The sequence below is a fragment of the Gouania willdenowi genome, chromosome 1, assembly GCF_900634775.1.
Source record: "Gouania willdenowi chromosome 1, fGouWil2.1, whole genome shotgun sequence".
Classification (NCBI taxonomy): domain Eukaryota; kingdom Metazoa; phylum Chordata; class Actinopteri; order Blenniiformes; family Gobiesocidae; genus Gouania; species Gouania willdenowi.
Window position 1 is genome coordinate 22,589,481 of NC_041044.1, and position 21,967 is coordinate 22,611,447.

The 21,967-nt window shown below is 36.8% G+C and overlaps 1 protein-coding gene across 4 annotated transcripts in view; it reads right to left on the reverse strand.

Moving 5' to 3' along the window:
- Positions 1–21,967, reverse strand: part of npnta (nephronectin a) — a 62,985-nt gene that overhangs the window by 33,122 nt on the left and 7,896 nt on the right. For 2 of the 4 annotated variants that reach the window (XM_028456882.1, XM_028456899.1), the window contains exons 2-4: positions 13,712–13,812; positions 7,228–7,278; positions 4,065–4,157 (exon numbers count right to left, since the gene is read on the reverse strand). In XM_028456882.1, coding sequence (XP_028312683.1) covers positions 4,065–4,157; positions 7,228–7,278; positions 13,712–13,812 — 245 coding nt within the window. The remainder of the gene's footprint in view (positions 1–4,064; positions 4,158–7,227; positions 7,279–13,711; positions 13,813–21,967) is intronic. The other 2 variants (XM_028456892.1, XM_028456907.1) reach the window with 1 other exon arrangement.

Consider the following 21,967-nt stretch of genomic DNA (forward strand, 5'->3'; position numbering starts at 1 on the left):
AAGAGGAATGCTAAAAGTAAATCCATCCATAACTTATTATTCCTATCATTACAATAACTGATATTACCTCACATACTGTAATTTTTGGTTGATTTTGTTTGGAAAACCTTGATAAAACTATGGGGAAATGTGTTGGTAACAGGATGAGAATTTAATTATAGACATGATATTCTTCATTAAAAGCGTTTAATTGTTAACAGCTCACACAGACGGTGCATGGTAAACAGTGACAGAGGGATCTGTGACCTGAAAGGTCTGTTTACAAATGGACTGAAATCATTCAGGTTGAGATTATTGGGAGAAATCACAGATGTAATTATACAGATATTAGCATTTAGTAATGTGCAGATATGTCCCGACTTTAGATTATTGTATTTTAATGCGTTAATATTTACATTTAATACATAACCATAGTTTAAAAAAAAAAAAAAAAAAAGCAGGTAGATGCAGTGCAGCTGTAATCCTTTTAATGTCTGCAACACAATCCCTCGCCGCCCACCTCCCAGCTTTAATTTAAACACTTTCTATCTACTGATAATTAAATCCATCTGCACTGAGCAATTATCCTATTAAAATGATTACATCAGCAGGGGGCGTCTGCTGCCAAACTATTAAAAATAATTGTCCCTATAATAGGTTTATTTGTGCCATGATAGGATGATCATCCATCCTCACCTCATGCTGCACGACAAAACAATTCTCATCAGTGAGAAGGTTGGAGATCTTTGTCAAAATGATGGAGATCGTTAATGCAGCACCTGCTATTCTTGACAGCTGTGCGCTCCATAAAAGCGCTGATTCATTCAAATCATGCTCCATTAAGACTTGAAGATTTCCTTTGTCGTAGAACCATAAAGTAACAACTTCTAGCAGGAGAGGAGCATGCAGGATAAATAACTGTGTAGTCTTAAGTAAATCTGTCACTGCATCACCTAGCGCACGTTAAAGACAGGAAAATACAGCTCTAATTCTAGAGGAGATCAATACTGTGTCCGTTCGCTATAATGTGTCCTCTGTGGTTTGTTTTTGCTCCCCTCAGACACGGTTTCTAAGGTGGTTAACACTTGTAGTAAACAGAGCGCCTCCAGGATGAGGCATCTGTCCTCACCTCAAACCTCAGGCAGAGGAATGTGCTTTACTTTGTCAGCATCCTCGGGCATGCACATTATCTCTCTATGTATGCACAAGCTTGTGCCTAGCAGTTGTATTCAAAAACAGTTTGTAAAATTAAATTAATGGCTTGTATATGGTCTTTAAAGACGGTAATTGTTCTGTAGGAAACCTTTAAACACAGAGACTACATTTGGAAAACAAAAAAAAAAAAAACCTACAGTTTAAAATAAAAGCAGAACTTGATGTTCTTTGTCTCTTAACCACTTTCATGACTGGCAATAAATGCTGTAATAAAGCAGAATCCTGAGGGACACCGTTGTCCACAAAACCCATTTACTGACTGAAAACTGATTTCAAAGCTATTACCTGGGCTCTTTGACCTTTTATAGCACTGAGGTCAGGGCGGCCGCTGGGAGCAACTTATCCATCTGCTCCAGTTGTTACCTCATAGGACACGCAGCAGTGCACAGCGGTGGGGGAATACCTTCAAATTACTGCCCACAGGTACAATTTCAAACCTCCAATCAATCTTTAATGAAGAATGAATTTCAATGAAAGAATCTCATATCCTTTGAGCATGCAGTGATTCAAAGTTGAATCCATCGTTTTTTCTCCACAGGCCTATGCTGAAAGGTCAAGTCTGTGCATGGCTCAGTGTGACACAGAATGATAAGCTCTGTGAAACAGCTGGAGCTCATTGGACAAACCCGGGATTTGACGGACATTTGACAGTTTCATCCAAAGAACTTGAAACCACATTTGTTAGATACATCTGTCTGAACGGGTGACAGAGACTCCATGTGCAACAGAATCTAGGATGAGGATTCTGTTTACATATCTCTATTGTTGTAGGAGAAGAAGACGAAGTTGAGCTGTCTGGGCGGGCAGACAGGAGCCACCTATAGCTGCTAAACGCAGGATGAGTCATTTGGAACATTCCGAGAAGGATTTCAGCAGCACCCCCCAAACCCCTTGCTCTCTTGTTTTTAATTACACACTATCCTATTCCTGTCTTAGGGCGTGAATTCCACAAGTATTTTGTATCCATTGGATGTGCGTCAACATATAGCTAACTGGAAAACTTCACCGTGCGTGTTCAAGCTGTCGAAGCACAGGAACTCGAGGCACCGACCGAACATGCATGAAAGAAATGAAGAGGTAGTGTGAGAGAGGCACAGGCTTTAACAGCGTTGGTTGTACTCAGAGTGGCCGTGTAATCTCAGGTCAGTAATTGAGATGTTATCTTCACAAGAGAAGATGCACTCCTGGGATCATTTTTACTCATTTCCCTTTGAGCTGATTCAGCTTCTTCTCTCCGCCTCCTTCCTCATGATTAAAGCCTCTCACTACAGTTGGTTTATGGGGAACCCACTTCAATGCCAGTGGCAGCTTTAATAAAGTAGTGTTGAGATCTAGCCATAATGAAATGCAATCGTGAAACCATTGCTCTGTGTAGGAGTTCTTCTTCCCTTGATTTGCCTGTAAAAAATATGCATGCCATCATACATTTGAGTCTTTTTATGTTTTCCTTCTTATAATATCTCTATTAAAGCAAGGAGTCACTGTCTGTGTGTGTGTCTGTCTGTTCCTCAAATATCTCTGTGGATCCAGATCAGACTGACCTGAGAGCGTCAACATGGCTGCCGCTTGGTTCAATGGTGTGCAATGTCAAATTTGTTTGGACTGCAATGATAGGGTTGATCAATTATTTAATAAAATTGTCCAACGCGAGCGGCGCAGAGCCACGTGTGCACCCAGAGCCAATCACTCCACAGCTCCGCTCCGGTGTGCGCCAGAGTCAATCACAGTGGAGAACCCACCCCCACCTCCAGGCCGCAGTACTCACTGCACAGCGCTGCTGTGTGCAGTGAGGCACAGTGTCCGTCCGGAGCTGTGTGTGCGTCGACCGGCAAAGCGCCACTTTTTGCTGGCTTTGGGTGAACTCTATGTGTGTTCGCACGCGCGTGGATGTGTGTTTAATTCAGAATTTAATTTGTATTAGGAATTAAGTGTTTACAAGGTCTGTTTAAAGAGGATTCAACTTTTATTCTGAATTAAAGAGGAATTAAAGCTCCCATGTAAACGTGAGTGTCTCAAAGTGTTTCTCCGGGCATAACTTCATGCTAGTGCGTTGCTTTTCCCCCAATGTTTTCATTTAAATATATGAAAACACAATAGTTATCACTCTACGCATTTCACAACAAACTTAAATGTCACTGACCTCTCATCTTCAAGCACAACCTCATTCGGCCATCTATGAAAAAGCTACTTAACTTTCCACCTATAGCAATAAATACTTCCTACGAACACAGCACCAGTGGAGAGTAAAATACAACTCATTGATTTTTCCAATTAAAGTTTGGATTTAAGATCCTAAAAGAAGTCATAAATTAATCTCTTTAATTTTTGAAGCTGTTAAGCATATAATCAGCTAATCCTTTATCAAAGAGATCATTACGACTTTCTCCATGAACTACTTATCTAAAGCAAATTCTCTTCCTGCCACAACAAGGAATCAAACCCAGGTCTCTTGTGTGGCATGGAAAACAACATCTATGCCCTGAAGACACAGGGTAGCTTGATTTTTCACGCATTGACTTGTTTAAAAAAACAAAACAAAAATAAACAGGAAATTCTGAGCACCACATTGAAGCCAAAGTCACACTCGACAACAACGATGATTCATCTTCCACAATGATTGGATTTGTGCTCAGGCTTTTTCAACCTACTGTCACTGATGCACATCCACTCGTAAATGTCTAATACTAATGTGAGAGATGATTGTAGATTAGGCCTGGAAGCTAATGCTAATGATACATTGAGAGATTAGTAGTGATGGCCCTGTGGACAGGTTGCCTATTACTGTTGAAACATGATCAACTTTGAAACAAATAATCAGTCACACACATCAGCTTAGTAACATCATCAACCATTACAGCGTTGGAGCTCACCTTGGTTACAGGTCTTCCCAGTGAAGCCAGGATGACATTTGCACTTATTGGGCCCCACACAGTCTCCATGCTTACAGCCGGGCTGGCACACAGCTGTTCAAAAAGGATTCAAAAGGGAAGAGAGAGATGAATGCAACCACCTGCCAGAGTACCTGTTGAGCTCAGCCGGACATTAAACCAAATAATTCTCCACTTCCACAATTATAGCGGCTCCGTCATTCAGTAAATGCGTTTGCTGCTTTGGTTTCAGTACATTTCACACATAAGATGAAGAGCAAATGCAAACTTCATTCCAAGCTTAGTTTTTATTTTTCTACATCTAAAATGTATTAACTGATATGTACTCTGGCTTAGCTCTAAGAAAGCCTCAATAGGCTAAAACTGATTTATGTTTTTAAAGTAACAGACAATCGCTGCACAGGAATAGTGGATTATAATTAGTTCCTCAGCAGAAAGCTTCCCTGCAGATCGTACGTCATGGGGATATTTTGAGTGCACACAGAAACCTGCTAGCACAGTTTTTACTGAACCAAAGGAGAATAGTATAGATACAGTGCCTTGTCCAAGTGTTACTGATTATTAATACAGGCTACCTAATGACCCGTGTAGTGGAGGTAGCAGTCCTTACGTGGGGAGAAATTTGAATAAAAAGTTTCAAACACACTGGTGTGTTATGGTTCTACTATAAATAAGGTTTTTCTGTAAATCAAAGCAGAACATTTACAGTATACTCAGCTTTTTGATACAATAGATTTTGCCTCTAAGTAAACACTGACATGATGTATGTTCAGATATTTCACACAAATAACATCTAATGTTATATTGCAGTCGCACTTGTTTGAATTTTCCTCTTTTAAAATTGTGTCTATTTTTAATAGCATTAATGAATCCCAGTTTGAAAAAAAAAAAAAAAATCAGCAATTTCTGTAATATTTCTGGCGTAAGAGGTTTTTACTTTATTTTATCTAAAATACTGTATATAATAAAATAAAATGCAAGGTTTCTGCTGTGCAAAAATGATTTATGCAGCTAAATAGACACTTGTCGTTTTTCCTTGTTGGTTCTTGTTTTTCCTTTTTATTTTTTTGAATTTGTACTACGAAACTGTAATTAAAGGTGATGATGATGATACACTGTGCACAAACCTTTGATATGATGTGAAAACACAGAGGAATGAGAATCAAATTACGTCTGTATGCGGGATTTAATCCCAGATTTCTATTTCAACTTTTGGTTTTCCAAACCGAGCAGCTCAGCTTTCAAACTGCAACAATGTTCACACTTGAATCAAAGATACAACTGCATGAAATGAATCGTTCAGCTGGTGCAGATAACATCAAATTCCTGTTGAACTTTACAGACTTTGTAACAAAATGAAAGGTGCACATCTAGAATATCGGTAACATAAATCAGTGGGAAGCAGAGCTCACAATAATGCATTAAAAGCTGTCCAGACATTTTAGGGAACAAAAAAAAAATGGTTTAAATTTTGTTTTTAGTTTATTTGATCTAGTACTAACAATTTTAAAATTCTGCTATATTTTGTTTGCTATATTTTAGGACAACATCCAGCTGCTGGAGTATTTTAAACCTGTGGCTTGTCGGCAGGATCAGTGAAATGTCTAATGCTAGTTAAGCACAGCAAAGGACCAGAGAAACTAAAATTGGATGAACCAGCTGGAAGTGTGTGTGTGTGTGTGTGTGCGCGTGTCCATGCTTCTTAGATCCTCATTCCATGAGTGTCATCACAACATGTTGAATGATGACACACTTTCAGTCATTTCACTCGTCTGGACAGACACCCAAGCACCCTCTACACTGAGTAAGTGCAAACCATCAGTTAAAATTATGTTCCGACTATTGCATGAATATTTAATAAAATAGATCAAATTCACCATCTTCAAATTATATAATCAATATTGCAATCTCACAGACATTTTACTTTACTTTTACTTATTTGCTAAGTTACTTTTTTCAAATTAAAGGAAATTCAATTTAATTTTGGCTATTTGGAAAGGACAAAGCTTATTAGTGAACATTTTTCCATAGTACCTACAAAGTTCAAACATTGTTGGTGTATCATTTTCTGTGGCATTGGAATACACAATAACAACTAGGGGGTGAGAGAAACAATGGACATACTAATAGATGATCAATGCATACTTTTCCACTTATTTAAATGGTAAGGAACACAACATATTAAAGAGAAGAAGGAATGTTAATGAATATTTTAAAAACACTTAGTTTGAGTTGCTGATTTAGTTTATTACACAAAATAAACAGTCATTGTTTAGAGTTTGTTTATTGTATTGTGCGTTACAAGCAAGCATGCTGTTACTTTAGTTCAAGCAGTTTCCAGATATTTTCTGCTGGTTCAATAAAAGGTAAAAGATGAAAACTGGTCTCCTGTGTCTGAATGTAAATGCTATGTTTTTTAAAATGATGAGAAACAAATAAAGGCTATGAAAATGTATTCCCTATACCGGTAATTGTAATCAAAATGCATCGTGTGGTCCCTAAAGATTCCGACCCAATGATAAAGGCTTGATGCTTTACCTGTGGTTACATCCCGACTAACATTGGGCATGTGTCGGTTAGACAGGAAGCCAATTTTGCTGCTGTGAGCAGGGAGGACATTGATCGTTTCAGTAATGGCATGTGAATATTTCATCGTTAAATATTGATACCTTTTGCATTCAAAACAACAGGAAACCAAATGAAAAGCTCTCATATTTGTCCAGTTATAATGAAAACTGTTTCTGCTCCTCTTACACCCATAAATATTGTAGAGATATATTACTGATAATAATTAAAAAATCATTATGGATTTTTGCTTTTGGGCCTTCATTAGTATTCTGAAGGGCTGACCAGAAGGGCGGTTGAATATTAATGGCTACTAAGAAGTTCAGCATAAATCATGTCCGACTTAGCTTCAGGTGAAATTAGGTCTGCGGTGCGAGCAGCGTGTATAGATCGAAGACTAGAGGGAAGCAGACGGCTGCTGCCAATAGGGTGTGAGGTGTTGCTTCTGCTGGGTGAGTGAGTAACGGTGTGGGCTCGGACTCCACTCTATAAATAAGTGAGCGAGTCCCAGGATTCAGAGGATGTGCCCCTGAGCAATACATGTCTGGCAAGATTATTTCAAGAAACATGTTGAGCTAACCTTGGGGCTGGCACCTTATCCCGACTACTCTGTGAGTTAAGGCGAAGAGGGCTGCAAGACAAATAGCCAAAAAAACAAAGATTGCAAGCATTGTTTAGTCTTTGTGAGGGAGACAACAACAAATAAAACATAATGTTAGCGGGCACAACCCGGTCACTTGGACAAGCAAACATTCATTATGAAAATAAATAAATAAAAGAAATAATAAAAACATCTCAACAGTCTGGAGTCCCCGTATGTTGCCTTGAGTTACCTGGTTTATTTTAAATACAGCCAAACAATGAAGAAACGTATCCTGTGAGGAATATTTTGTGATTTATCTGAAGATGCTACCTTCACATTTCCAGTGGGAAGTACTTATTAGGTTATTAAAATTTGGATGTTTAATAACATTGATATTGAACCCATTTTTGAATATATATATATATATATATATATATATATACACATACATACATCTTAAGGATGGACCGGTCGCCAATTTCTTCGGCGATCCCGACGCTGGCATATAAAACCAATCTTTTCTGCCAAACTTATCCACCTCAACAAAGGTCAGCCACAGTCCCCTTCTCCTGTGAAATGACTAACAGGCCCCGCCCACCAGGTCATGTGTGCACGTAACGGAGCAAAGAGTCCGTGGTCCACTGTTGGCACTTTTGAGCAGTGAACAGAGCAAAGCTACCACAAGGAAAATTATGGAGTTCATGGTTTTGGGTGTAAAGAAAAAGCTGCCACTAATGTACAAGTGACTGTAATAAGTGTGAGAACAACTAACCAGTGCCATGTTCAATCTGTCAATACCCGTTGACTTTTCAAAAATATTACACATGCTGCACTTTATTTTTTGTAGAATGTTTGACTTTTAAGAGCTTTTATCCTGTAAGCTGTTTCAGGTTATTTTTAGATCTGGATAATTAAACCATACCTTCACCATTTCTGACAAGAACGCCAGTTCTTTGTAGCTGACAGATTCAACGCAACTTGGGTTAGCATTAATGAGCAGCAGTCAATCCTGGTTGCCTGTATTTACATGCACCCGGAGCACTTCTTCTGCCTTTAAAATATGAAAAATGAAAGCCCAAGGGAACTGATATAATTTAGTATTTTGGACAGTAATACTCTAAACTTTTCATTTATATTTGAGATAACGACCTCATGTGCAGTTTAAACAACAAGTTTGTATTGTTTCACGATTGTTCAATGTTTTACAATAAGATAAGACCGGAACATTCAAGGTGTATGCTAGGAGTGTTGAAAAAAATGAATTCCGTTATGTCGAGTGATTCTCAGATCAATTCAAAATGCATCCATATGGATCATTTCATTATTTTATTTTATTTTTTTTACCTTTATTTAACCAGGAAAGTCTTTTCCACTGCAGGAGACATTGTAACTCTTTTTTTCTAACTTTCTGCATTTATGTGTTGTTCTAGGCATATACCTCAGTTAAGTTGCACTAAAGTCATGTTACCCTAAATTCAAAGTTGGTTTAAAAGCCACAGGCAGATTGTATGTTATTTTTTTATTTTAGGTTGTTGGCACATGGCATGTTAAAGCCAATGTTTTGAGTGTAACATATACCAATACAATATATTTCATACATAATGTTATTGTGAAGGTATACACATTTACAGATAAATTGTTTCTTAAATCATATATCTAAAAAAAAAAATCGTAATAATCACCTTATATTTTAATATCAGGATATAAATCGTATCGTGACCTATGTATCGGGATACGAATCGTGTTGGCAGATGCCAGGCAAATACACACCCCTAGTGTATGCTGTCAGTTAGAAAAGAAAAAGAAAATAAAAATCAGAATTGGTCAAAATCTGAATCGGAAGGTTAGGTTTAAAAAAATAAAAATAAATAAATAGGTGATCTGCCAGAAAATTGCAATTGGTGCACCCCTAATATATATAAATAATTATAAAAAGAAAAGTGGAAACAGTCTTTAGAGGAGCTTTCCCAGCCCCGGTGATAATAAAAGTGAGCAGAGCAGACAAAGCTGCCCCTCAGACAATCATGTTAGAGTGAATTACTTAAACTGAGGTATCACTTTCCTCCTCGCACACGTTAGCTCACATTACCAATTCCAAACTCCTGCTTTAATCCTGTCTGCACTGTTTGAAGAAACAAAGACTGCACTCAATCAAACAGCTCTCAGTGGATTTTTCAAATCCTCTTAGACCTCGGTGTAAATCATCATGCGCAATCTATTTGACAATGAAAATGATATTCAAGTCTGTGTCTTTGCAGATGAAAATCAATGCAGTCTATTTCAACCAGTACACTTTTAAATAGAAGATAATTATATACTTAGAAGTATGAAATCTATTGATCAAATTTAGAGTGATAATTGAGTTAATTTGATTTTCAAATCCGACAAATCTTTTGCCGTTCCAATAACCAACAATAAAACATCTCAACATTTTGATGTTTAGGCAGATATGCGTGGAAGTTAATTACATATTATATTAATTACACATTAACTTAATGTGAGAGACAAAACCAAACCAAAATCCGTAACATTTTTTGTAGATGTAAACAGGAGTTCCATGAATCAGTGATTGATTGCTCAACCTTGCGGACCGGAAGTGCATCTCTGTGTAGTGAAACTGAACTGTGTGTAGTGAATCTGAATTTCAGAAGCAGAAATATATAGATTTTTTGGAATGTACTAAGTTTAATTGTTTTCAACAGGAAAGTTTCAAAACACTGAATTTGAAAGTAAGACCTTGAAATTTAATTCAATAACAACTATTTAAATTCAGTTTCTAGTGGCAAAATTCTTAGCCCATAATTTAAATAATTTCCAATTAAAAAATATATATTTTGGGAAAATCTGTGTTAAATCAGTTTGTAAATTCAATAAATAAATACACAATCTTTTAATTCATTGCAGTGCTATGAGAACTATGTTTTTGTTTGGCTTGGATTCATTGCTCTGATGTCACTAACACATTCATTGGCAGTTATATTTACTAGCACATCATTACTTATCTGGCACTGTTTGACTGAAACATTTTGAAAAATGCATTTATTTTCCAAAGCATTACTTCCCTTTCACCTCTGAATTAGATATAATTGCAATCTGACAAATGAAGGGTTTATTCCGAGCACATGTGACTGATCATTTTGCAGCATCAGATTAATTTTGAGTTTTGTTCCCAACATGCACAATTAAATAGTGGGAGTAAACTATTATTTAATACCAACACAAACAATTAATGAACAGCAAAGTCGCCACTGAAATATTCTAGATCCACTACCAGAATCAAATTTATGACTGTGTTTTGAAGCAGGATTTAAGGCAGCTATGTCAAACTTAAATCTAACCTGTCAGACCATCTAACGCGGCCCGTGGCTGATTTTCTCTGAAAAAAATGACAGAAAATATCTATCATGAAGTATTATACTATAAATCACTGTTTTAATGCCCGATATCTTCATGCTTTGCACTTTGGCTGATACTTTGTAACCCACGAGTATTTTTTACATGTGCATGTGATGAAATTACTTTCAATCGTTTTATATCAGAGCAAACTTGAACTAAATACAATTTTAACACTCAGATAAAAAAAAAAAATAAATAATAATTTAAGAATTAAATATAAACATATAAAGGCACTTATAGGTTGAGAAACATTGACCATCTCGGTCAATGAGTCCCACCCACTCCATGATGTGCTGGTCAGTCACAGCACCAGGCTGATCCAACCACGGTGCTCCACAGAACGCCACAGGAAATCATTCCTGCCTATGGCAATCAAACTGTATAATACATCACTGTAACCTCAGCTTGATTGTTGTAAATATCACATTTGTATTATTTTTGTAAATATCTGTATCATATTTGTATATATGTATTATTATTATTATTATTATTATTATTATTATCTTACTTTATTTTTTACTACTTTGTTAAACGTTTTAATTTTTAAATTTGTGATTTTTTTCTTAAGTGGCTGTAACAAAAACAATTTCCCCCTGGGATTAATAAAGGAATTCTGATTTCGAAAATTTAATCTTCATTAAAACTAGATTACACATAGAGAAAGTATGTGTAAAGTGTGTTCCACAGGATCTAGAAACGCAATGCGCGAAGTGAAATGATCCTGAAGGCAGCTGCTCGGGATAAGTAGCTTCAAGTCGGCTTTTGCCCGCCGGATGGCCTGTCAGAAAGTTATAAGTGGAGCTTCAACTTGCTATAAATCTAAAGCTGCCCTCTCACTCACTCCATCTGCTTACATTTTCTCACATGTCTCTAATTCCTCATTGTCTCTCTTTCCCTATCGAACAGCAAACGCCCCAGACTGTACATTTAAAAGATTTACCATACACTAGATTTTCTCTTTCTCATCTCTTTCTTCAGTTCGGTCTGATCTCATATTCACTAAAAAAGACCTGATGCCTACAAAAAGTAACCAACTCTAACACAAATGTTGAAAAAAAAAAAAGAAAAAAAAATACTGTATACACATGCATACTGTATCTCTTATTTTTACCTTCTAACAATCTGATTTAATCTAATTTTCCCCAGTCAAGAGTGTATTGGAACATTTATGTGAAGCTTTAATGGAGGCATGGAAGTTGAAGGTAGCACCTTTTTTGTGTCATAGTAAATTCAACTATTTTCTTTTATACTCAAGGAATATGTGGGACTTCAGACAAACAAAAAACAACAACGAATAAAACACAATCACATAATAATGTTTGTTCGCACAGATAACTGGGAACATGGGAAACCTTCTAACGTTCTGTCCATAGTGTACCAATGTGCCCAGATAAGACGTGTACAGAAGAGGAATGAATGAATAAGTGGGATCTTCCAATGATGGTTTGTTTTCAGCTGCCGTATTTTGTTGATATAAAAATGATCAGGCATCCCTATAGTCTCGGCTCGATTATGGGCGGGGCTCCTGGAGCAGTTAAGACACGCCCACTTTATACTGTAACATTTTCAAAGAACAATCTATGCTAACTATCTACTCAATACTCAGTATAACTATTCACAATTCTATTAATCTAACCTCACCCCATTTGCTGAGTTGACAGGTACTAGTTTTCTTTGGAGGGGCGGGGCCAAAAGTGATAGCTTGTGATGTAAGAAGTCACCAAAACGTCAAACCATTTTCAGCAAATAGCAAAAATTAATTTTAATAGCCAGGTTTTAACCCATAGAGGGCAGCCACTCTTACAGTTTTATAACAAAATATGCCAAATTAAAATACTTTGACTAAAATGTCAAGAGTTGGACCAGAATCAACAACACTAGTTCATACCCAAATATTTGTTTTCATCATTGTTTTTGGGTTTTTTTTGCTTGAAATAAATGCTTCCAAGTTAAAAACCTAATTATTCTCAAGCTACAGCCATTCCAGAGAAATTTGATCAGTTTTTACTGTAACATCATTGAACATGGCTCCTTTGTGTGTGTGTGTGTGTGTTTTAAGTAATTCTTCATAGCCAAGCTGCCAGTAAACCATCTTAGCCACCAAGCCATGCAAAGGGTCATTTCTTAGCCAATCAGCTCCATTGAAAACACTAGAGATGTCCCGACACAACTTTTTAATTTCCGATATGATACCAATACTGCAGCCTTGCGTATCGGCCGATACCGATATTAGCATGAACCATACATACTTTTTATTTTTTTTTAAATGTTTTTTTTTTTCTCTCTCTCTTTTCCTAAATAAAAAAATAAGAATTACTTATTTTGTAGTGTGGAATGTTAGAAAAGTTACTCAATCAGAAAACAATAGTCAACAACAGTAAAACTGAGAAAAACTGACCCACTTACTATTAACCAATTGGTTACATAATATCTACAGTATTCTACAATTGAATAAAATAAATAAATAGAAAATAAAAAAATCTGGAAATTTGAATCAGATATTCGTTTTTAGACTGATATCCGATATTGATAGCCGATCGGGACACCCCTAGAAAACACAGTCAGTTTAACACCTTTATGTGCATCTTTAAATGAGATTTGTGCAGTATAACTGAAATGTGATGTAATGTAAAACACAAGCAGGTACTCCAGTGGTAGAGTAAGTAAAGCCAGGACATATCCTCTGAATCCTCTAAGAGGTTATGCTGAGTCGATGCATGCACCCTGGAAACACAGTGAACTATGTGAACACTATTATCTAACTGGGTTAGGTTGTTTATTGTTATAATTGGCTTTTCCGATACAACCTTGAATGTGTCCCAGCATATATTTTGTCCCACTTATGGCCACGAGCAGTGCGAGTACGAATGCTACCAATCCAGCCATGACCATCAATCTTCTCTCAAAGATTGTCTGAGGTGGAATGCCCCATTAGCTGGATCATTCCGCTGTGCCAACATGTGTGTGCAGAGTTGTTACAGCATGACTAATGTTTAATAGCATCTCCAACACCAGCATGAAACCTTGCAACCTTGTTAGCCCAACTCGCCCCCCCAGTAGCAGCAGCAGGCAAATTGAGACTCACGCTGGCAGTGACCCCAGGATCGTCGTGTCCAGCCCCAGCAGCAGTCCACTCTGGCTCCATACCTACACAGGCCATTGGTCGACGCCATCTGCCGTGGCCACCTGTGAACACGTAATATAATTAGTTCACCGCCAGTTAAAGTGATCAAATAAAAGTACACACATTTCTAATTTTGTTTAGAGAGTCGTTTTCAAGCTTTAATACTTTTTTCTGTTGAGAGAACGAACGTTTTTTGAATTAGTATAATACGATTATTTTTGCAGCAGGGTTTTAGATAGGAATGTGAATGGCAAAATGTATTTTATCCTTTCAATATCGTATCACAAAAGTTACACGATTAAAGTCTATCCATCCATTGATCCATCCAACGGACAACAAGCACACTATTTAGAACAGTGGTTCTCAACTGGTTGGTCGGGACCCAAAAGTGGGTCGTGGACCTATACTAATATCTCTTAACTGCTCATTCCAATCAGGCACCGTACCAAAATCCCTGAAAGTAGCTGCTGTGCAACCTCTGTTAAAAAAAGAGAACACTGGATGCCTCTATACTGGCTAACTATAGAGCAATCAGCAACCTTCCATTCATGGCCAAGATCATTGAGAAGGTGGTCTTCAACCAACTGAGTCAATTCTTAACATTCAACAAAATATTTGATAAATTTCAGTCAGGTTTTCGTTCTCATCACAGCACTGAAACTGCTCTGATCAAAGTGATCAATGACATAAGGTTGAACACTGATTCAGGAAAAGTATCTGTTCTCATTCTATTGGATCTAAGTGCTGCATTTGACACTGTAGATCATACAATTTTGTTGCACAGATTGCAAACATGGGTTGGACTAAATGGAAAAGTAATGCAATGGTTTAAGTCATACTTGGAGGAGCGAAGCTATTTTGTAAGCATTGGAAACTTTGAATCTGACAGATTACCAATGTCCTGTGGGGTTCCTCAGGGATCTGTTCTTGGACCCCTTCTGTTTAACCTGCATATGCTTCCTTTAGGACAAATTTTACACAACTGTAAGGTTGATTATCAGAGCTATGCAGATGACACACAACTATATCTATCACTGAACCCAGATGACTATGGTCCCATTGAGGCGTTGTGTGACTGTTTAGAAAAAGTAAACAGCTGGATGAGTGAAAACTTCCTTCAACTAAACCATGACAAGATGGAGGTGATTGTCTTTGGTAACAAAGAAAAGAGGACTGCTGTCAGCAATTATCTTGAATCTCGATCTTTAAAAGCTAAAGACCAAGTCAAAAACCTTGGTGTTCTGATTGACTCAGATCTTACATTCAGCAGTCAGATCAAATCTATCACAAAAACAGCTTCTACCACCTAAAGAACATCTCCAGAGTGAAAGGTTTAATGGCTCAGAAAGATAGGGAGAAACTGGTCCATGCTTTTATATCCAGCAGACTGGACTATTGTAATGGTCTTCTGACAGGAATCCCCCAAAAGAGCACCAAACAGCTACAGCTGGTTCAGAACGCTGCAGCTCGGGTCTTAACAGAACAAAGAGGTCAGAGCACATTAGTCCGGTTTTAAAGTCTTTACACTGGCTCCCAGTCAGCCTCAGAATAGACTTTAAAGTTCTGCTGCTGGTGTATAAATCTGTGAATGGGTTTGGTCCAGAATACATCAGTGACATGTTAGTCAGGTATGAACCCAGCAGGTCTCTCAGATCTATGGACACAGGTCAGATAGTGGAGCCCAGAACTCACAGTAAACATGGTGATGCATCCAATGTGAACATTTTTAAATCAAAGTTAAAGGCACTTTTCTCTACTGCATATGATTGAGAGAGAGATTTTTGGTCATGTTGTTGATGTTATGTGTTTGTTGATGATTTTACTGATGATTTTAAATGGTCTTATTGATTTTAAACAATTGAATGTTTTATCATGTAAAGCACATTGAGTTGCCTTGAGTATGAAATGCGCTATACAAATAAATTTGCCTTGCCTCATGTTGGACTTGTCTTTTATTTTGAAATAAACTTTTATTTTGACAGTCAGATTTATGTTTTTAAAAAGATTATATATTTTCCTGTGTAACATGCATTTCACAACCTATGTGTTTTCAACAGCGATTTTAGAAAAAATAAATTTGGTTGGTTAAATTCTAAAAAAAAAAAAAAAAACCTGGGTCACGATTTAATGAATGTGGTAAAATGTGGGTCCCAGGGTGAGACCAGTTGAGAACCCCTAATTTAGAACACATGTCAAAGTCAAGGTCCGGGGGCCAAATCCGATCCTTTAGAGCATCCAATTCGGCACATATAATAAATTGAAAATAACATCCAGTTGTTGGAACAAGAGCAAAAACAGTCCACAGCTCTGGAAGATGGCCTCAGAGCTCAGTGCTGTGTCAGGTGGGATGCGTGCACTGAGGTGGGACACTCGAGCCATCACTTCACACACGAGGCAGCTGCTCACGCCATTTCTGGACTGACTATGGCCATCAAGGCATTGTCAAGGAGCGATGGTTACAGGCAGGTGGTCCCACAGATGTGCAGCCGGTACGTGGTGAGGGCACAGATGTGCACACCGTACCCAGTGGTCACAAACGAATCCTCCACAAAAGAAAAAACAAGCCACTTTAATTTAAACGTTTATAAAAAGTAAATACATTTAATTTCAATGCAAATATTTGACATCGCCGAGACGCAGGTTGTTTTCCCGTTCAGGCTGAGTTACAGTATGTGCAATGTTTTATGCCTTATATTCATTTATTTACTGTTAATACAAGTCCATGCACATTTGTTGTTGGGGTTGCTTTTTCAAAATGCACGTCTTTGCACAGTATTTTTATGTTCTGTATATATTTTAAAATCTTTCTACGGTTAGTTTAGACCGTGGCTCAGAGAGAAACATTTTTTTGATTTTTCTGTATGTCCAGCACATGTTGAAAAATTGATAGTTAAAGATACTTTGACAATTCTGAATGTTTGTTTCTTTGATTAATGCATTTTCTCTGTGTTAAATGCAAAAGTGAAACAATAAAAAAAGTATACCTTTTGAAACATGCTCATGAAAAACCGCTTTGTATTAGATTAGGCTCGTGTTTGCTGTCCAGTTTCATTTTGTTCCCCAATATACGGCACATGCTGATTGTCCTCCACTTCCATGATATCATCATGCTCCAACCAGTGTCGTTTAGTGATGTTGTGCAGCATGCAGCAGACCACAATGATCTGGGCTACTTTTTTGGGGCTGTAGAGCACCGCTCCACCAGTGCTGTCCAAACAACGCAACCTGCTTTTCAACATTTCCAATAGTGCGCTCCACAATGTGTCTGCTGCTGCTTCATCCAAAATGGAATGGGTTGATAAACAATACATTGTTAAAATTGTGAATTAATTCATCCAAAAAAACTTTACATATTCAGAGGGAAACACGCTAAATGGATTGTGGGCCCATTGTGACGTGCAGCAGATGCGCAGTCCTTATTCCTTGGGGTTTGTCCCCCTCATTAGTACGTGGAGTGACGTTTGCACACATTTTAATACCCATAAACCTTTAGTGCATCCGTCCCTTAAAGTTAGTTACAACTCCAAATTAAGAAGTCATTTAACACAATGACGTGTAATAAACTCTAAATGTATATTGAATTCTGTTGAGAAAACATTTTAGATTTTTAATAAGTACCAGTATCAGAAGCTCAAGACCAAAAAGGAAACATGAACACCAAGACGTTTTCAAACAACCGATTATGAAGACAAACCATCACTTTCATAACATGTTTTTATTCTAATTAAAATATTTTTTGATATCTTTGTGGATTAAACTCAGATTTGGGAGATCAATTCACCAAGTGCCTTCTTCCACTTCCAGGTGATGCAAATTAAACTGTTTTATTGACCAATAGTAGAGCTGGATTTATCATTTAAAAAAATAATTGTTTGGGACAGCTCTCACCAACAACTTGGGAAATAATGTCTTACAGAAATATAACCAAACACAGGGTAAGGAGGGAGAGGATCAGATGTTTGCTGCTTTGTGATGACTGAATAACTTTGCATAATGGAAAAAAAAGCTAAAAGTGTATCATATCATGCTGCTTTGTCAGGCCACAGACCTCAGTGAGCTACTTTGTATTCAGCCCTTTATGTGCATCGCCACACATCACACTCACATCTCAGAGCTCCACATTACTGCTGTTCTCAGGTCTCATTATGAAGACCTGAGAAAATAAGTTTAAACTATTCTTGGTGCTCTTGAACAAACACACAGAGCAACCTGTGATTGATTTTTATAAAAATGTTGAATATTTTTGCAAAAAAAAAAATAAAGAACCATTATCATTCAAGGATAGATTTTGCCTTTGTGTTTTTGTTACATCATCCTCTTTACAGCAAGAGTAAGAAAGAGCTTCTTGGCAGAGAGTACATGTGGATTACCTCTTCATCTGTGCTTAGGTAGAATTAATTTGTACACAGAATGGAGAGAAGGAATGAAACCTTTTAAGGAAACTGGTGAGGGTTCCAGTTCTGTGTTGGAGAGCCAGTCTCTGAGGTGAAACATAAGTTTAGGCCAACGGCAAATTAATCAGTATGTAGTAGGCTATAGAGACTTAGGTAATTTTCCAATGACACAACCATGACAGCAATATCTTGTTAATATGCCAAGTGAGAAAAAAAAAAAGGCGGCTGCATTGATGCTTTATATTATAAAGATATCATTCAGTAGCTGCAGGCTGAAACTATACACAGTTGCTGCAAGTATTGTAATCCTGTTCAAAACAAAGGTGATGCTCTTTATATGGTTGCATCAGATAAATAGGCTTTCTTTTGTGCTTCAGTGAGGATGTGAGGTTTCTAAGTATTCACAACACATCCTCCATGCCCGTCCTAGCCCTGCCTGTTATCATCTGTATGCCAAGATGAGGAAATGGTAATGTTCGCACTGCTGCCAATCACATCGGTAGGAGAAAAAAAACTGACGGAAGCTAAGTAAGAGTGGCATATCAGTGGGAAATGTTTGTCTGCTGCCTGGCAAAGCACAGAGGTAGTTAGTCTGCACAGCAGGATGGATAAAATAGAGGCTTTTTTTGGTATTTCAGGAACATCTGATGAACCCATCTTAGCAAAACTCAAATCAAGAATCTCTTACCATCGTTTCCAAAGCATCTAATGAATACAGTGTGCCTATAAGATTATCAACCTCATTGAAAATAGAGGCGAATGAGAGCATCATGTAAAACTGCTGAAATGAGAGCTGGAAGTAACATTTTTATTCAAGTGCACCAGAGCAGGTAAAATAACTACAAGGTTTTTCCAGGGTTATCATATTTGCTAAGTCCATTTTCTTTGTTCTCCACTCAGTGTTTCAGTGAGTGTAGAGATCCTTCAAACTAGATAGATGTATCCATGGTCTTTACTTTGTATATTATGTTCCATGTGACACATAAGTCATCCAACTTTCTTGAATAAAGATAGAGGAAGATAGTAACCCATCTAAAAACAATGGTTCAAGTTGGTTTTTTTCTTGCGCCCCCCCTTTAAAGAGTGAAATATTTCCAATGGCCCCCCATAGCAACAAAATCTGTCAAAAAAGTAACCTTTATTGAAAAAGCTAAATAGATATTGATAATTCTTCAAAAAACATACAAGCAAAAAATGTGAAATCACTTATGTTAGAACAAGTAATAATAATAGATAAAGGCCAAAAAATATGTATGATATGGCAAGATGGCACACCCCACAATTTGAGAAACACTGCTTTAAAAGCTCTCAGAGCCTGAAGTTATGCTCAGGTGTTTATTTTTGGGGTTTTTTTTTTAATGATTTTGCCTTTTATTTTTATTATTATTATTATATTTTACATTGAATAGACTCCTTAGTCCTTGTCATTTTGTTGCTATTCTCTATGAACTTCATTTGTGTTTGAACATACTGCAATTTCAATGAACTTGACATACACAATAAAGTTAAGATAAATGTATTTATCAATGCTGATTGCTGAAGATAAGAAATTCTGTTTTGACAGCACATATAGCAGCTTGAAGAAGGGAACATTATACAGGTGGTATGCTTATTTTGTTTGCTGTAAAGTCACCTTGTACCATCAGATTTAAATTAAGACACCTTAAGAGGAGCAAGTAATTCTTTTTACTAGCATTCAAAGACACGTAAATGAGGATAAAAAGTTTCAACTGCAGCAGCTAGAGTCACCAAACTGAGAGTGCCTCTCAAACTAGAAACCAAACAGAACTCAGTCTGTAAATATACTTGTCGCATTCATCATCATCATACATTTTCCTACCCGCTTGCTCCTCTTTCAGGGTTGTGGGACATTTCTTGTCACAGTATTAGTTAAAATATGATCAATCTTTTTAAAAACATAAAGGGTATCTGTAGTGGAAATGTATGTAACAAAAATGTTTCAATGCATTACAAATAGGGTATAAAATTATTCTATAAAGTTTTTATAAAAAGGTGCACATATGTTTATTGGTAATACATTAAACCCATTTTTTGTTATATACATTTCTACAATAGGTACTAGGGATGTAACGATTCACTCAACTCCCGATATGATTCGTGTTACGATTCTCTTACAATTTATTTTACAAAATGGGACTGTAGACAAATGATGACTGAAATATATTTCTTTATTTTTTTTGGGGAAAAAAAAAAAAAAAAAAAAAAACTGTACTGTTTTCCTCTTATATTTCATTGTCAAAAGAATCCCTTGATAAACGATTCAAAACAATACAATTTAACTAAAAATAAGTCTTGAATCAAATTAGGAATAATACAAATGAAGAAGTCTATTAATTTAAATTCTGGTTCTATAGTAAACAATGCAAAACTGCATAATAGTTCTTTTTCTTTTTAAAAGTGCAACTGAAAATGTATTTTGTGCCTTAACAAATGGACTTTTTTTTTTTAAAAAAAAGTCATTGCACTGTATTTGTGTCAGATATTTGTATGGACCAGCAGAGGGCGCTGGTAACCCAGTGGTCAGTTGGCATGCAGATATCTTGCAGTGAAGAAGAGATGCTATGCTAGCAGACAGAGCTAATAGAAAAACGTGATTTTTACAGATATTCACGCAATATTACAGATATTCTTTCGGTGCTAAAGGGGTAGGGAATCATTTATGAATATGTTTAAGAGTAGATGGCGGCCAGAAAGAAAGTAGTAGCAGATTCCGCCTGCCGCCAACATTTCTGGATAAAGTACTGCAATTCAATTTTCACAGTATCGATGTGAACTGTGATACCCATGAATCGATTTTTTAACTGCCTTACGATTAATCGTTACATCCCTAATAGGTACCATTTAATTTAGTGTGTAGGCTATATGGCTAAAAGGAAAGGACTTTATTTATTCAGCTTTGCCGCTGTGAAAAGAAATAAAGCCACAAACTGTGAATTTCAGTATGGGCGACTTGTGAGAGCACTCAGATGAAAGAAGCCTCTTGAGAAGCAACAGGTTTTTGAGTGCTGAATCAAAATATTTTTCATCACTGTAACATTTACATAGCAACAACACATCGTCATTTAATTTAAGTAATCTGATCTAGTGAATTAATATAGATCCTCTATTGTTTGCGGTATATATTTGTCTATAAATAGTACATTTCTCCAGTTTACAAATGCAAAAAGCAAACCCCAAAAGAGAAAAATCTAAATCCAAAACAACCAAATCCTTCAAATCTGGTTTAATTCCTATCCATCTAATTACTTTAAGTCAGTGAATTAATAGGGATGTAGTCAGATATATAATCCACACCAGGTGCTAATTCTGTCACTTTTGCATTAAGTTTTGTTAAGACAAACAGAAGCAGCTGTGTGAGAAGCTGAGCTTGAGACAGAATGTGTCATGTCACAGATCATACGCCCCAACAAGCCTGATCTCAGCATTAAAGCACTAGAAAGTTACAAAGCAACAGCATCTGGACACCATATACAATTGTTGATATATTTTGCTGTGGAATAAGGCAATATGTTGCCAATATATATTTTTTGACTTCTATATGAATTTTATAGGCTATATGGCACTTTAATGTATGCAATGTGTCATAAAATGGGGGTCAAGACATTCAAAAACAGTTTTTGAGAGTGAACTAAGAATATTATGCCTCTTTTGAATTATTTTGCATATTTTTCAACATTGGAACAGATTACAAAGGGAATGATTGTGAAATACTTTAACAGGAGTCCCGTTTCCTAGACATTTTCTGCCTATTGAGTAGTAAACATTAACTGTATGTGAGCTTAATACATACTGTATATTTAAT